Below are 14470 nucleotides of genomic sequence, written 5' to 3'. Positions count from 1 at the left end.
GCCTGGGCCCCGCCCCTTAGGCAAGCTTAGCTGCGCTCCGAGCGCTTCAGTTCTCACCGGCTTCTCCGTGGTCCAGGGTCTCGGTAGTTTAGCTGTGTGACTGTGGGGAACAGGTTGCTCTGTTTTTTTCGAACTTAAGTTTCCTGTAAGATAATAACAATATCGACTGCTGTTGTTCCAGGCGCAGTATTATGATCTTTATGGAAATGAGGTTTTATGGAGTTGAAGAAACTCAAGATCATACAGGAAAGTGATGGTTTAAATTTAGACTCAGGTCTGGCAGGGTGGCACACGCCTTTAATCCAAGCATTCAGGAAGGCAGAGGCAGGCGGATCTGTGAGTTCGAGGACAGCCTACTCTACAAAGAGAGTCTAGGACAGCCAAAGCTACACAGAAAAACCTTGTCTTAAAAAAAAAAAAACAAAAATAAAATAAAAGTTTAGGCTCAAGGGGTCAATAAAGCTAAGACTTGGTGTGCTTACACGTGATTTCAAGTTTTGTTAGCATTTTGCACTAACTCGGATAACTAAACGTTTTATAACCAACGTTAGAGATGTCTGACTGCTTTACAGATTGAGAAACAAAAACTTAGTACAGCCAGGCTCGGTGGCGCACGCCTGTAATCTCAGCATTCTGGGAGGCAGACACAGGCAGATCTCTTGAGTTCTAGGCTAGCCTGGTCTACAGAGTGAGTCCGGGACAACCAAGGCTATACACAAAAAACAAAAAACAAAAACCAACAAATACTGCGGTTAAGAGTATGTACTGCCCTGTGCAGAACAGAGTTGCCAATACCCATGTCACAGTACTAGAGGAGCCATCTCCTTTTGGTCTTTGGGGACTTGCACACAAGTGCACATATCCACACACATACACAGAAATAAGAATCCAATAAATCTTTAAAACAAGTACCATGGGGCCTGGTAGTTAATGCCTGTAATCTCAGCATCTGGGAGACTGAGCGAACTCCGAGAATTTGAAGCTGCCTTGGGCTACATAGCTCGAAGACAACCAGGCCAAAGACTGCCCTCCACCCCCCATTAAGAGAGAACGTGTAGCAAGGCATGCTGAAACAACTCACACATCATGGATCGCCACATTTTCCTGCTCTCATACATTAGGCCAAAACTCAAAAGGCTCGGTGTCTGAGTGGCTCCTTTGCACACTTCCCAAGCATTCGGGAAGTTATATACCTTTGCTCTTTCTTGGAAGCTAAGAGTCTTACTTAGCTTACATTTTAAGTAATTGCCCACAGTACGTTTTGGGATTGAGATTCAAAGCCAGCGAATCCTATTCCAGGGCCTGAGTTAACCTGCAAGGTGCCCAAAGGAAGATGCCTAAAAGATGCCAGATTCCTCCGCTTTTCGCCCTGAACTGAGTTGCCGTGAAACTCCCTTGTGGAAGAGTTGCACTATTGAAAACCACCTATGTAGCGTAGTCCACGCACTTTTCTCCGAAGAATCTTGATCCAAATCGCCTACTGTAAGTAATGTCGCTAATTGGTCAGCTATTGTCATGTGACCGACCCGCCCTCTTGGCCAACATGGCCGCTCCCAGGCCCTAATGCGAGAAGCGTGCACCGCGACTTGGGTCCTGTGAGCTGAGAGAAGTGTGTCCGGGGTGTGTGCGTGTGTGGTGGGGAATCTGCGCCGCGAGCCTCAGGCTTTGCAGGGTCCAGTGCCCTCGAGAAGGTAGGACACAGGATTTTAGTGGCTACATTGTAGATGCGCAGGCCATCCCCATCCTAGATGCAGCTCTCTAACCTCCCTGCGCCCTTCCCTTCTCCCCCAAACGGCAGGCGGGTTGAGGCGTCCGCGGATGTCCCGCGCGAGGACGGTCCTGTGCTTAAGCCGCCCTCTCCGTCTGGCCCGCAGCCTCTGTAGAGCCCAGTTCATGGAACGGAAGGGGCCGCCGTCCCCACCAGTGATGGAGAACGGCACACAGCCCTGCGAAGAGCGCCCACCCGCGGCCCCGGCGGCGACTGTCACCGAGGGCGCTGCCAAGATCGCCTTCCCCAGCGCCAACGAGGTTTTCTACAACCCGGTGCAGGAGTTCAACCGGGACCTGACGTGAGCAAGAGTCAGGGGTCAACTTGCCCAAGGGGGATGGGTCAGTTCGGTAGAAAATATTACGGGACTATCAGTCCCGGACGGCAGGCCACTTGAAGGCCAATATTCGGGAGAGAAGTTAGTAGGGAGGGCTTTAATTGAAGGCTGGCATCTTGAAAGGTAAAGGCGCAGGTCGGGTTTTTTATAATAAGGCACAGGACTGTTCATGCATTTTAGGGTCCTTGGGCGTTTAAGGTGTGTTTCCCTTTTCTTTACTATGTAGTAGTGGACTTTGGACCTCTCAGCTGGCTCCTATAGTTGTATTCACTCAGACTCGTTGCTTTTCTGCAAGCCAAATTTCACATTAATTTACATACTTTGAATTGAGAACTGAGGGGCCTTGCAAAGGTCATCTTTGGGTTTTCTGGGTTAAAGATAAAGCAGTTAAGCCGGGTCTAGTCGTGGCACATGCCTGTAATCCCAGCACTCTGGGAGGCAGAGGCAGAGGCAGAGGGGATCTCTGGGAGTTTGAGGCCAGCCTGGTCTACAAAGTGAGTCCAGGACCGCTAGGGCTACACAGAGAAACCCTGTCTCAAGAGCAGTTCACATCTTAGCCTTTGAGGTGGGATTTTTCTTTATTAGAATGTGGGGGCAATGGGGAGGGGACTTTATGGATTCGGGAGGGGACAACAACCTTTTAAGAATGTCAAAGGAGGAGGACTTCAGTCCTGGGTCACAGCTAAGGAGCAAGCATACAAGAGTTGCAAGCTGACTCTCCCTCTGCCATCCCCTCCAGGTGTGCTGTGATCACGGAGTTTGCTCGAATTCATCTTGGGGCTAAAGGAATCCAGAGTGAGTGGAGGGCCTGGCCTGGGGCTGGGGGAGTGTCACCCAAAGCTCACGTCCCACTTTCCCTGAGGCTCTCTGCTCTCTGCTCTTTCTGCCTTTCTCCTGGGGCTTGGGGGGAAAGACTTTCTTGCACGAATCACCAGGGTTTTTTGACTATTGGAAAGTTACTGTGACATTTCTTAAGAGGAGCATTGCTAGCCTCTGGTGTTTGCCTGGGTGACTGCAGTCAAGGTGCCGGGAGAGAAGGACTTGGAAAATGTGGCTGTGAGCTTGTCTGAGCAAGAGGAGGGAAAGGCTGAACAGAAAGAAAATGAAACTGTGGCCCAGGGAGACCAGGCGCGGACGGCTGCAGTTGGTGAGATCTGTGAGGTGAGGCCTGAGTAAGAGCTGGCTGCCTGGGTATGTGGGTGAGAGGAAGGGGCTGAGGAGCTATACAAGGTGGATAGGGGAGATCCATGAGGCCCCAGAAAAAGACAGAGGAGACTGGAGCACCAGCCAGCAATATGGCTCCCTGGTAAAGCACATGCCACGAAAGCCTTAAGACCTAAGTTTGATTCCCCAGAATCCATGGTGTAAGGAGAGCACTAATTCAATAATAAGTGAAAATTAAAAAAAAAAAAAAAAAAGACACATCCTTGCTTACTTCCAACAGGGAGGCCTGCGGGTGCTGGAAGGCCTGGCAGCTTCTGGTCTGCGCTCCATCAGATTTGCCCTAGAGGTTCCTGGCCTCCAGTGTGTGGTTGCCAACGACGCCTCTGCCCGGGCTGTAGAGCTTATCCACAGAAATGTGCAGCTCAACGGGGTGGCACACCTAGTACAGCCCAGCCAGGCAGATGCCCGGTAAGTTGACTGGCCATTGTTGCCATTGGTGGGGTGGGTGGTGCTGGTGTTGGAACCCAGGGCTTCATGCACACTAAGCAATGGCTGAGCAGCATCTCCAGCTAGCCCCCCATAAGCGCTAGGCAGGCCTGACTGATACCTGGAGTGAGGCTACCCCCTATTTAGCCTCCAAGTGTCACCTCGGGTTAGCTGCTTTGAACCTTTAATTCCTTTGTTGGTGAAAGAATAGTAAGTTTAAGGGGTTATGAAGTTCTATTTTTCCAATTTTTATTTTATTTGTCTGTCTTTGAGAGAGCACCAGCAGGTCCTCAGGCTTTTATTCAACCCTGCCCGTTGGGATAATCTTTTGAGAATATCATGTAGTCAGGGTAGCCCAGAACTAGAGTTATGACTTGATTTTTTGGTGGTGGTGTTGTTGGTTGGTTTTTTATTTTTCTTTCTTTCTTTCTTTCTTTTTTTAATATTTATTTCTTATGTATATAGTGTTCTGCCTGCACACCAGAAGAGGACACCATCTCATAGATGGTTGTGAGCCACCATGTGGTTGCTGGGAATTGAACTCTGGAACTTTGGAAGAGCAGACGGTGCTTTTAACCTCTGAGACGCAGAGTAGTTTCTCTGTATAGCCTTAGGTGTCCTGGACTCATTTTGTAGACCAGGCTGACTTCTCTGACTCACAGAACTCCGCCTGCCTCTGCCTCCCCAAGTGCTGTGATTACAGGCGGGCATGTGTATGAGTGTTTAGCTTGCACATGTGTTCCTCGTGCTCTTCCAGGCCAGAAGAAGGTGTCAGACACCCTGGAAAGGGAATTACAGTTAGTTGTGAGTCATGTGGGTGATGGGAAGTGAACTCAGGCCCTCTGCAAGATCAGCAAGTGCTCTTCACTGGTGAGCCAACTTTCTGCCCCTGCCCCATTTTTTTAAGATAACATTTTTGTTTTTCAGTTAAAAAAATATTTATTATTATGTATATAGTGCTCTGCCTGCATGTATACCTGCAGGCCAGAAGAGGGTATTAGATCACACTATAGATGGTTGTGAGCCACCATGTGGTTGCTGGGAATTGAACTCAGGACCTCTGGAAGACCAGACAGTGCTCTTAACCACTGAGCCGTCTCTCCAGCCCTTTTTTTCAGTTTTTTGAGAACGTTTCTCTGTGTAGGCTTGGCTGTCCTGGACTCACTTTGTAGACTCACAGCAATCTGCCTGCCTCTGCCTCCCAGAATGCTGAGATTATAGGCGTGCTGTGCCACTGTGCCTGGCATTTCTGGCCATATTAAAAAAATTAAATTAGACTATGTATGTGCACAGTGTGACAACTTTCTGGCCCTTTAAAAAATTTTAAATTACAGTGTGTGTCCGTGTGTGTTCAGAGGACAATTCATAAGTGTCATTTCTGTCCTTCCACGTGTGGGTTCCAGGGATCAAATAGGTAGCTGGGCTGACCTGAAACTCTTGAGATCTGCCTCCCAAGTGCTGGGATAATTACCACACCTGGCTCTGACCATGCACTTCTGATACCTGAGTCTTTACCTGAGTGCTAGGATTACAGGCGTGTGTTACCACCCCTGGTTTATTCAGTAATGGCGATCAGATGGAGCCTAGAGATAGGCAAGTACTCTGCTAACCGAACTACATCCCAGCACACACAGCCCCCTTTCGGTGAGATGCAGTCTCGTGGTTTGCCTGGCCTTTCATTAACTGTATAGCACAGTCGTGACTGTTACGGATTCCCCTGCCTCCACCTTTGTGCTAGGATTTCAGGCTTATTTGCAGGACTCTTGGGTTTGGTTGGTGGTTGGGTTTGTTTGTGTTTTTGTTTTTGTTTGTTTGGTTGGTTGGTTGGGTTTTTGGTTCTTAGAGACAGGGTTTCTTTGTTCTCTCTGGCTGTCCTGGACTCACTTTGTAGACCGGGCTGACCTCGAACTCACAGAGATCCACCTGCTTCTTTCCCCAGTGCGGGGATTAAACTCAAGTGCACCATCACCACCAGGGCTTTGCTGTCCCTCCACCCTTCTTTTTTGAAACAGGGTCTTATTTTGTAGCCCTTGATGACCTAGAAGTCTTTTTTTTTTTTTTTGGTTTTTGGTTTTTGGTTTTTTGAGACAGGGTCTCTCTGTGTTAGCCTTGGCTATCCTGGACTCACTTTGTAGACCAGGCTGGCCTCGAACTCACAGCGATCCGCCCGCCTCTGCCTCCCGAGTGCTGGGATTAAAGGCGGGCGCCACCACGCCTGGAAGTCTTAGAGATCCAATTGCCTCTGCCTTTCTGTTGCTAGGATTAAAAGTGTGAGTTACCACACAGGCTCAGAGCAGGGCTCTTCACTAACAGAAGTGTGTAGGCCAGGGTCTCTGCAGGGACGTGTGATGATGAGGAGTGTGGCTGTCTGTCTGTCTGTCTGTCTGTCTGTGGGGACTTTGTTTGGACACGTGTTCTGACTAATTTGAACTAGTGGTTTTCTTCAGTCCTCCAAGTAGCTTGAGGGTATAAATTCACACCACTCGGCTCCAGAAATCGCTCTCTTCACTAGCATCTTAACCTTGTAATCATACTGGCAACGTCTTCTGCCTCAATCTTGTTTTTAAATTTCAAATATTTATTTTTGTGTATGATTATTTTGCTTGTATGTGTATATGTATACTGAAGGCCGGAAAAGGGCATTGGATCCCCCTAGAACTGGAGTCTTGGGTCATTGTGAGCCACCTGTGGGTGCTGGGAATTGAATGTGGGTTCTCTGAAAGAGTAACAAATGTCCTTAAGCACCAAGCCTTCTCTTCAGATGTATTATTATTTGGGGGAAGTGGGGGGGGGGCACATGTTTTTGTATAGCCTGAAAAAGTCACTAAGTAGACCAGGCTAGCCTAGAACTGCCAAGGGATTTGCTTGCCCCTCTCTCAAGTGCTGAGATCAAAGATGTAAAAGTTTTTTTTTATTGTTGTTGTTATTCACAGCTATCCGACCTGTGGGCCCTTCTGAGCCAACTCCCATCCCTGTTCACCTGTCCTCCCTTTTCTTTGAGGCAGGGCCTTACTCAGGACAGTTCCTTACCTCAGCTTCATAGCTGCAGGGGTCAGTCACATTGTGTCACCCAGCATGTGTTAGCCTTGGGGCCCCTTGGGGAGCTAATGACTGTAGAGTGCCCGGTTAGTGCAGGTGTGCACCACCCTGCTGGGCTTGCTAATTACTTTTGTCATGAGAACACTGTAGCGTGCACTCACACAAGTGAAAGCCGATGTAATGCCACCAGGTAGGACTGGAGAGAGAGCTGAGGTTAGAAGTGCTGCCTGCTCTCCAGGGGACCTGGGTTCTGTTCCCAGAACCATCAAGGTGACTCATAACTGTTTGTAACTCCAGTCCTAGGGAATCCCAGCTCCCTCTTCTGTCCTCCAAGGGCACCACACATGCGCATAATGCACAGATGCACATACAGACCAAACACCTGCACGTGGGCTGGAGAGATGGCTCAGAGGTTAAGAGCACTGACTGCTCTTCCAGAGGTCCTGAGTTTAGTTCCCAGCAACCACATGGTGGCTCCTAACCATCTATAACGATGCCCTCTACTGGCCTGCAGGTGGACATGCAGACAGAACATTGTATACATAATAATAATCTTTAAAAAATAAATGTCAGCAGGTGAGAGACGCTAACTGTTGGTGGATCTGCCTTCAGCTCAGGGCTCTTCCACCTCCCCTGGAGGTTACAGCTGTTTGTGTCACTGAACCTGGTTCTAATTTTTACTGCTGTTTATTTGCATCAAGGCCTGGTCTCAGTTTCCCTGGCTGGCCTTGAACTTGTAATTTTCCTGCCTCAACTTCATAGTTAGCTAGGTCTGCACTACCAGGCCTGGCATAGAACCAATTTCTTGTTCACCTTACTTTTTTTTCCTTCTTCAGTTAATGTGTGTGGTCATGTATGTATAACACCTGTTATACCTGGCAAACAGTGGTCAGAGGAGCAGCTTCTGGAAGTCGGTTCCCTCTCACCATGTGGTGTCTAGAGACAAACTTGGTTTGTCCAATTTGGTGATAGGTGTGTGCGTGCGTGCGTGCGTGCGTGCGTGCGTGCGTGTGTGTGTACGTGTACACACAAAAGTGCGCGTGTGATGTGTGAGCTGTGAGTACTGGTACCTGAGGAGGTCAGAAGAGGGTGTCCAAGCAGTCATGCTGAGTCATCCCAGCATGGGTGCTAAGCACGCCTGGTTCGTCCATGACAGCAACATTCTCTCTTAACCACTAAGCCGCATCAGCAGCTGCTACAGCCTGGTTTCTTTATGGCTAAGGGACTGTCTTATCATATTGGCTGTTATCTGTCAGGATTATAAGTGAGGAGACTAAATTCTGTGTAAAACAAGAGATTGGTTAACAAATGGCCAAAGGGGCTGGGGTTTAGCTCAGATTAAAACATTGCCTAGTGGCCAGGTGTGGTGGCGCACGCCTTTAATCCCAGCACTGGGAGGCAGAGGCAAGCTGATCTCTGTAAGTTCGAGTCCAGGACAGCCAAAGCTACACAGAGAAACCCTGTCTTGAAAAAAACAAACAACAAAACAAAACAAAAAACACCCCAACAACATTGCCTAGCATGCTAAAGTATAAAATAAAGAAAACCCCAAATGGCTATGCTACCCTCAAGGTCAAGGCCAAAATCACTGTGCCATAGGGAACAGGGCAGGGACTTGGTTTAAGAGACTGAGAACCGGGGCTGGAGAGATGATTCAGTGGGTAAGAGCGCCACCTGCTCTTCCAAAGGTCCTGAGTTCAATTCCCAGCAGCCACATCTTGGTTCACAACCATCTGTAATGTGATATGATTCCCTCTTCTGGCCTGCGGGTGTGCATGCAAGCAGAACACTGTATACATAGTAATAAATAAATCTTTAAACAAAAGAGAGAGACTGAGAACCTGGATCCCTCCCATCTAGGATGCTGATGTACCAACACCAAAAGGCACCTGAGCGTTTTGATGTCATTGACCTGGACCCCTATGGCAGCCCGGCCCCCTTCCTGGATGCAGCGGTGCAGGCTGTGAGTGATGGAGGTGAGGTTGCCCTGTAGCGTCTAGAACACCTACGCAGGTGTAGGGTCAGGGTGTTTGCAGGGTCATCACTGCCCATCCCCTCCCCACAGGGCTTCTGTGTGTCACCTGCACGGACATGGCAGTATTGGCTGGGAACAGTGGAGAGACGTGCTACAGCAAATACGGGGCCATGGCCCTCAAGAGCCGGGCCTGCCATGAGATGGTGAGAGTCCCCCGCTAGCCAGCCTGAGTTGGGGAACAGGCTGTGAGCACTCCTCTCCTGACCCTTGCAGCACACCTTCCTATACTGATGGCCTGCTCAGTGCCCTCAGCTGGCCAGAACCGGTCCATCCCAAGCTGTGATGTGACTGGCAAGCTGATCTTTGCCATCCTTCATGGGCAGGGGTGGGTGGTCAGTCTTTGCCCGCCCGCCCAGCATTCTATAGTACAACTTAATTTTAAAAAGTATTTTTGTTAGATATGGTGGTGGATGCCAACACTTGTGAGGCAGAGGCGGAAGTCGGGACAGCTTTCTAGAGTCCATTCGTCTCTTCCATCGCTGGGGATCCCTATCAGTCTTGGTGGCAGGTGCCTTACGCCCTGAGCCATTTTGCCAGCCCAAAATGAGGACACCAAGTATCCTAAGCAGGCATCCTCCTGCGTCTACCTCTCAGGGGCTGTATTACAGGCATAGCACTCAGAATAAAACTAGGTTTTTATGTTGTGCCTGGGAACGGACATTGTGTGTGCAAGGAGCTCTACCACCGAGCTACGTCCCCGGCATAAGAAGTGGTGGTGTTGAGGGTTTGAGGCAGGTGCTCATGTACTTCATGCTGGACGCACTTGCTACATAGCTGAAGTTAAACTACAGAGCCCCCTGCCTCCACCTCCCAAAGGTTGAGGGGGAAAAAAAAAACAATCTTTTTTTTTTTTTTTTTTTTTTTTTTTGAGACAGGATTTTCTGTGTAGCCTTGGCTGTCCTGGACTCACCTTGTAGACTAGGCTGGTCTTGAACTCACAGAGATCCCGCTGCCTCTGCCTCCCAAGCGCCGGGATTAAGGGCGTGCGCCACCATAGCCTGGCTAAGAAAACAAAATCCTTAAAGGACTGTTTTCCCAGGCCTGAGTGCCAAGCCTGGCTTAGCTGGTGGACCTTTCCGGTCCTTAGTTTTGCATCTGGGGAAGAGCTGTAGTCATGGCACCTAACCCTGTGTCATTGCTATGAGAAGGTAAGGCAGGGAGGGGCAAAGAAAGTTCGCATCCCGCCCTTGTTCCTTAAGGTCTCCTGCTGTCATCTTGTGAGCCCAGGCAATGCCAACACCTTTTTCATGTCGGAGGCACACTTGTGGGATGGGTCCAGATCACCTGTGCAGGCTGCAGTCACATAGTGCCTGCCACCAGCCACCGAAAATGAGTGACATGGCTCTGCAGGTGGAGAAAGAGCTGGCTTGCCAGCGTTGCGGAGCCAGGGAACTTGGGTGGGGCTTTAGCCCCAAGATGCATTTCCAAGCTTGTTCTTCCCGGTGCTAATGCCCATCCCTGTCACTAGGCCCTGCGGATTGTGCTGCATAGCCTGGACCTGCGTGCCAACTGCTACCAGCGCTTCATCGTGCCTCTGCTCAGCATCAGTGCCGACTTCTACGTCCGGGTTTTTGTGCGCGTTTTCACAGGCCAGGCCAAGGTTAAATCCTCAGCCAGGTAAGCCCAGGGGAGAGGAGACAAGATTTGTGCTAGGGGCCTCTTGGTATCTAAAAAGGGACTGAGTCAGTCTCGAGGTAAGAGCTGAGGTGTAGTGACCACGTTAGGAACTCACGGCCTCTCCTGGGTTTCCGCAGCAAGCAGGCCCTGGTTTTCCAGTGTGTGGGCTGCGGAGCCTTCTACCTGCAGCGCCTTGGCAAGGCTTCAAGAGATCCTGGTGGCAGGTGAACAAGGGTGCTTTGGATTGGAAGGAGGGATGTCCTAGGTCCCCACTCCTCCAACTGCCTCTCCTTGCCAGGGTCAAGTTCTCTGCTGCCTGTGGTCCTCCAGTGACCCCTGAGTGTGAGCACTGTGGCCAGCGACACCAGGTGGGCCCAGGTCAGAGGCAGTGGGCCCAGGGTCCCTGCACTCATGCTCCTTGCTCATCTGTAACCCTGCTGTCCACAGCTTGGAGGCCCCATGTGGGCAGAGCCCATCCATGACCTGGACTTCGTGGGCAGAGTTCTGGAGGCAGTGACCGCAAATCCTGGCCGCTTCCACACCTCCAAGCGGATCCAAGGAGTCCTCAGTGTTGTTAGCGAGGTATAAGCTGGACCTATGTAGGGAGGGGGGACCCTCTGTGCCCACCTTTCTGCCTGCACTCCATGCTCCTCCATCCTTACCTCTCAGGAACTTCCCGACGTTCCTCTCTACTACACGCTGGACCATCTGAGCAGCACCATCCACTGCAATACACCCCGCCTTCTGCAGCTTCGGTGAGGGCCCTTGGAGGCAGCTCCGGCTGTCAGTCTAGTGTGTCTTAGGCCGAGCTGGAGCCCTCCAGCAGATGCTTTTGTCTTGTAGTTTTTTATGTACATATGTTTTGCCTACACGTGCGCAAGTGCACCATGTGCATGCAGTGCCTGAGGAGGCCAGAAGAGGGTGTCAGATTCCCCGGAACTGGAGTTAACAGAGGATTGTGAGCTGCAGTGCGGCTGCTGGGTTCCAAACCCAGGGCCCTCTGTAAGAGCGGAAAGTGGTCTTCACCACAAACCCAGCCTTGCCATTCATTCCACATGGCGTGGCCTGTGCCCACCTGGGTCAGCCTATGCTCTGGGGTGTAGCCTCCCTTTGTGGTTTCTGTGCACCCAGATCCGCTCTCCTTCACGCCGGCTTCCGAGTCTCTCTCTCCCATGCTTGTAAGAACGCAGTGAAGACAGATGCTCCCCCTGTAGCTCTCTGGGACATCATGCGTTGCTGGGTGAGAGCAGGTGACCCCTCGGTTCAAGGCAGGAGGGCAAGGAGGGATGGTGGCTCGGGTGCTCCTCAGCTTAGTATCTCCTCGCCGTCTCTCCGCAGGAGAAGGAGTGTCCAGTGAAACGGGAGCGGCTGTCAGAGAGCAGCCCAGCATTCCGGATTCTTGCCGTGGAGCCCAGGTGCGGACGGATAACAAGAAGGGACAGGCCACCCACGGGTGCAGCGGGCATATGTGCACAGAGGACAGACACTGTTCGGTGGAAATCAGAACCACTTTGCCACCTTCTGTCCTCACTCTGTGCCCTCCCCACTCTTTCTTTCACTGTCCGTTCCTCCGCCATACATACCTGTGAGTATCTGGCTCAGATTCTAGAGCTCAGGATGCTCGTGGCTGGCTCTTTCCTCCGTAGCAGCCTGAGTGCAGCACACATGTCTGTCCCACCTTAGGCCCTTTTCTCTTGTCTCAGAGAAGCCTTCTGGATTGGACCACCCTGGCAGGCGTTGCATCCCAACTTACATCTTTTGCCAAAACAGTGACTGAGTGGCATGTCCTAACATAATATAGTTTTATAATTTTTACTTCTTTGTAGTGCTGGGGATAGAACCTAGAGCCTTCTGCATGCCGGCAAGCTCTCTGCCTGGGCCACACCCCTAGCTCCAGCTATTTCTGATTTGTCTTGTTGCTTGTCTGTCTCTTGCTCCACTGGGGCAGATCCAGGCCACTTTGTCAGAAACTCATTAGGAAATTCAGGTGTTTACTGAACAAACGGAAAGATTCTGAGCCTGGCCATACCTGTGGTGCTGCCTCAGGGTGGGCAGGTTCTGGGGCTGTGTTCACCGTGCACGGCCACTGCATCCAGCCTCCACCCCATTTGTCCAGGCTGAAGGCCAACTTCAACATCCGGGAAGACGCCAACCCCAGCTCCCGCCAGCGAGGACTTAAGCGCTTCCAGGCCAACCCAGAAGCCAACTGGGGTCCCCGGCCCCGTGCCCGGCCAGGGTGAGTAGGGTGAGGCTTGTCCAGGAGGGCCTGGTAGGGTTAAGATGAAGTGGGGTACCAGCTCCCCTTCTCTGCGCAGGGGCAAGGCAGCCAGTGAAGGTGTAGTGGAAAGGCGGCTGCTTCAGAAGAAGCGGAAGGAGCCTGCTGAGGACCCGGCCCAGCGCGCAGCTCGCCTCAAGACATTCCCTTGCAAACGATTCAAAGAGGTAATTCTCTTCCACCCTTCCTGCTGCTGGGCCAAGGGATGCCCGTCACTAGCACAGCTGGGGCTATGAACTGAGAGAGCCCTGTGCTCACAGTCCTCAGCTGCACACCCTACGTTCTCTCACAGGGTACCTGTCAACGAGGGGACCAGTGCTGTTACTCGCACAGTCCTGCAGCTCCTGTGGCCTCTGCTGATACCCCCCTCACAGACTGTCCAGAGACGACCACCAAGATCTCCCCAGAACCAGAGGCTGCTGTTGGGGGCACTGCCGGACCGGGTGTGGACTGAGACAATAAAGAGATGTAACCTGTTGTCATTTTGAGTGTGGAGGTTGTCTACCTGACTGAGGGGATGTTGTTCCTGCCTGATGCTGTTCCTTTAAGTCTGACATGGAAACTGATCTGGTGGCTGAGGAGAGCAGTTCATCAGGTGGCCACAGGGCGGCAGCTGCAAGCAGGCTCATCACCCTGCTGCCTCCCCTCCTCCTACTGACTATCCAGGCATCCCCCTCCACACACACACACACACACACACACACACACACACACACACACACACACACACACACACACACACACCAGCGCTCCGCCCCTCGCCCCCCAGCGCCCCACAAGTCCCCATGCAGTCTCAGTCCCCATTGCCTGGTTTCTTGGGCTCCGTTCTCTCCAGTTGGTGTGGTGGCGGAAGCCAAACCGGAACCAGGCACTCTGTGCATCCGCTCCAGACCAGGTGCTTCCTGCCCTGCCTGCTCCTCAATAGGGGTATGCTCTCTGAGAACACAGGCCCAGCAGGCGGCTGCCACGGGGGCACCCAATGAAAAGACGCTCTTTCTCCCCCTAGAGTAGAGGGTTAGTAATGTTAAGGGGGAGTCCTGGGGCAGAACCTCTAAAGTACATGCACCCTTCACCACAAGCTGTAAAGTGAGGCCCGGTCTAACAAGGTCCAGTAGTGGAAGTCAGTGGAGTGGGTGACTGGGGCCTGGGCTTCAGCACTTTGCTGAGGCGAGATGGCCACTGAGCATCTCTCTGGGTGCATCTACAATTAACTGGGCACATTGCATGGGTATAGGGCAGGCCTTTTGTACTGCTTAGAGCTCAGCTCCTCTTGAATGAGTTTTTGGGTGTTTCGTTTTTTTGTTTTCAGACAAGGAGATCAAAGGCATGTACCAGCATGGCTGGCCCTCTTGGGATCAGCTGGGTTTCCAGGATTTTTATAACTTTTCAAAGATTATTTCTCTTTTTGTCTTTTTCCTTGGTCTTTTGAGACAGGGTTTCCTTGTTTAACAGAGCCTTGGCTGTCTTGGATTTGCCTTATAGACTAGGCTAGCCTGGAACTCATAGACCTGCCTGCTTGTATGTATGTATTTAACCATGTGCTTGGCTGGTGCCCTCAAAGTTAAGAGGGTGTCAGATTCCCTAGAACTGGGGGTAGGGACGGTTGTAAGCAGCATGTGTATATTAGTAACAGAAGCTGAGTCCTCTGTAAGAGCAACAAGTGCTTCTCCCCACCCCCCCCCCCCACACACACAGGGTTTCTCTGTGTAGCCCTGGCTGTCCTGGGCTCATTTTGTAGACCAGGCTGGC

The 14470-nt window shown here is 51.3% G+C and overlaps 1 protein-coding gene across 1 annotated transcript; it reads left to right on the top strand.

Annotated features, from left to right (window-relative positions):
• Positions 1–1512: 1512 nt before the first annotated feature.
• On the top strand, positions 1513–13203 carry TRMT1 (tRNA methyltransferase 1). The gene is made up of 17 exons (XM_084756489.1): positions 1513–1691; positions 1799–2069; positions 2845–2900; positions 3124–3266; positions 3550–3737; positions 8655–8770; positions 8860–8972; positions 10298–10446; positions 10584–10670; positions 10745–10814; positions 10894–11028; positions 11116–11201; positions 11578–11686; positions 11785–11861; positions 12563–12682; positions 12762–12888; positions 13014–13203. Exons 2-17 carry the CDS (start codon positions 1819–1821, stop codon positions 13173–13175), a joined length of 1989 nt encoding a protein of 662 aa, XP_084612615.1. The 5' UTR covers positions 1513–1691; positions 1799–1818; the 3' UTR covers positions 13176–13203.
• The last annotated feature ends 1267 nt before the right edge of the window (positions 13204–14470 follow it).

This window comes from Acomys minous (genome assembly GCF_964271855.1).
Source record: "Acomys minous genome assembly, chromosome: 14".
Taxonomy (NCBI): domain Eukaryota; kingdom Metazoa; phylum Chordata; class Mammalia; order Rodentia; family Muridae; genus Acomys; species Acomys minous.
Note: the sequence above shows the minus strand (reverse complement) of the source record. Positions and strands in the feature narration are given on the sequence as shown.

Excerpts from the sequence above, each read along its gene's own strand:
- TRMT1 (XM_084756489.1), top strand. The coding sequence starts at position 1,819 with ATGTCCCGCGCGAGGACGGTCCTGTGCTTAAGCCGCCCTCTCCGTCTG. Across the intron at positions 8,771-8,859 it reads GCAGGCTGTGAGTGATGGAG|GGCTTCTGTGTGTCACCTGC; the intron begins GTGAGGTTGCCC and ends CCCTCCCCACAG. Across the intron at positions 10,671-10,744 it reads TCAAGAGATCCTGGTGGCAG|GGTCAAGTTCTCTGCTGCCT; the intron begins GTGAACAAGGGT and ends TCTCCTTGCCAG.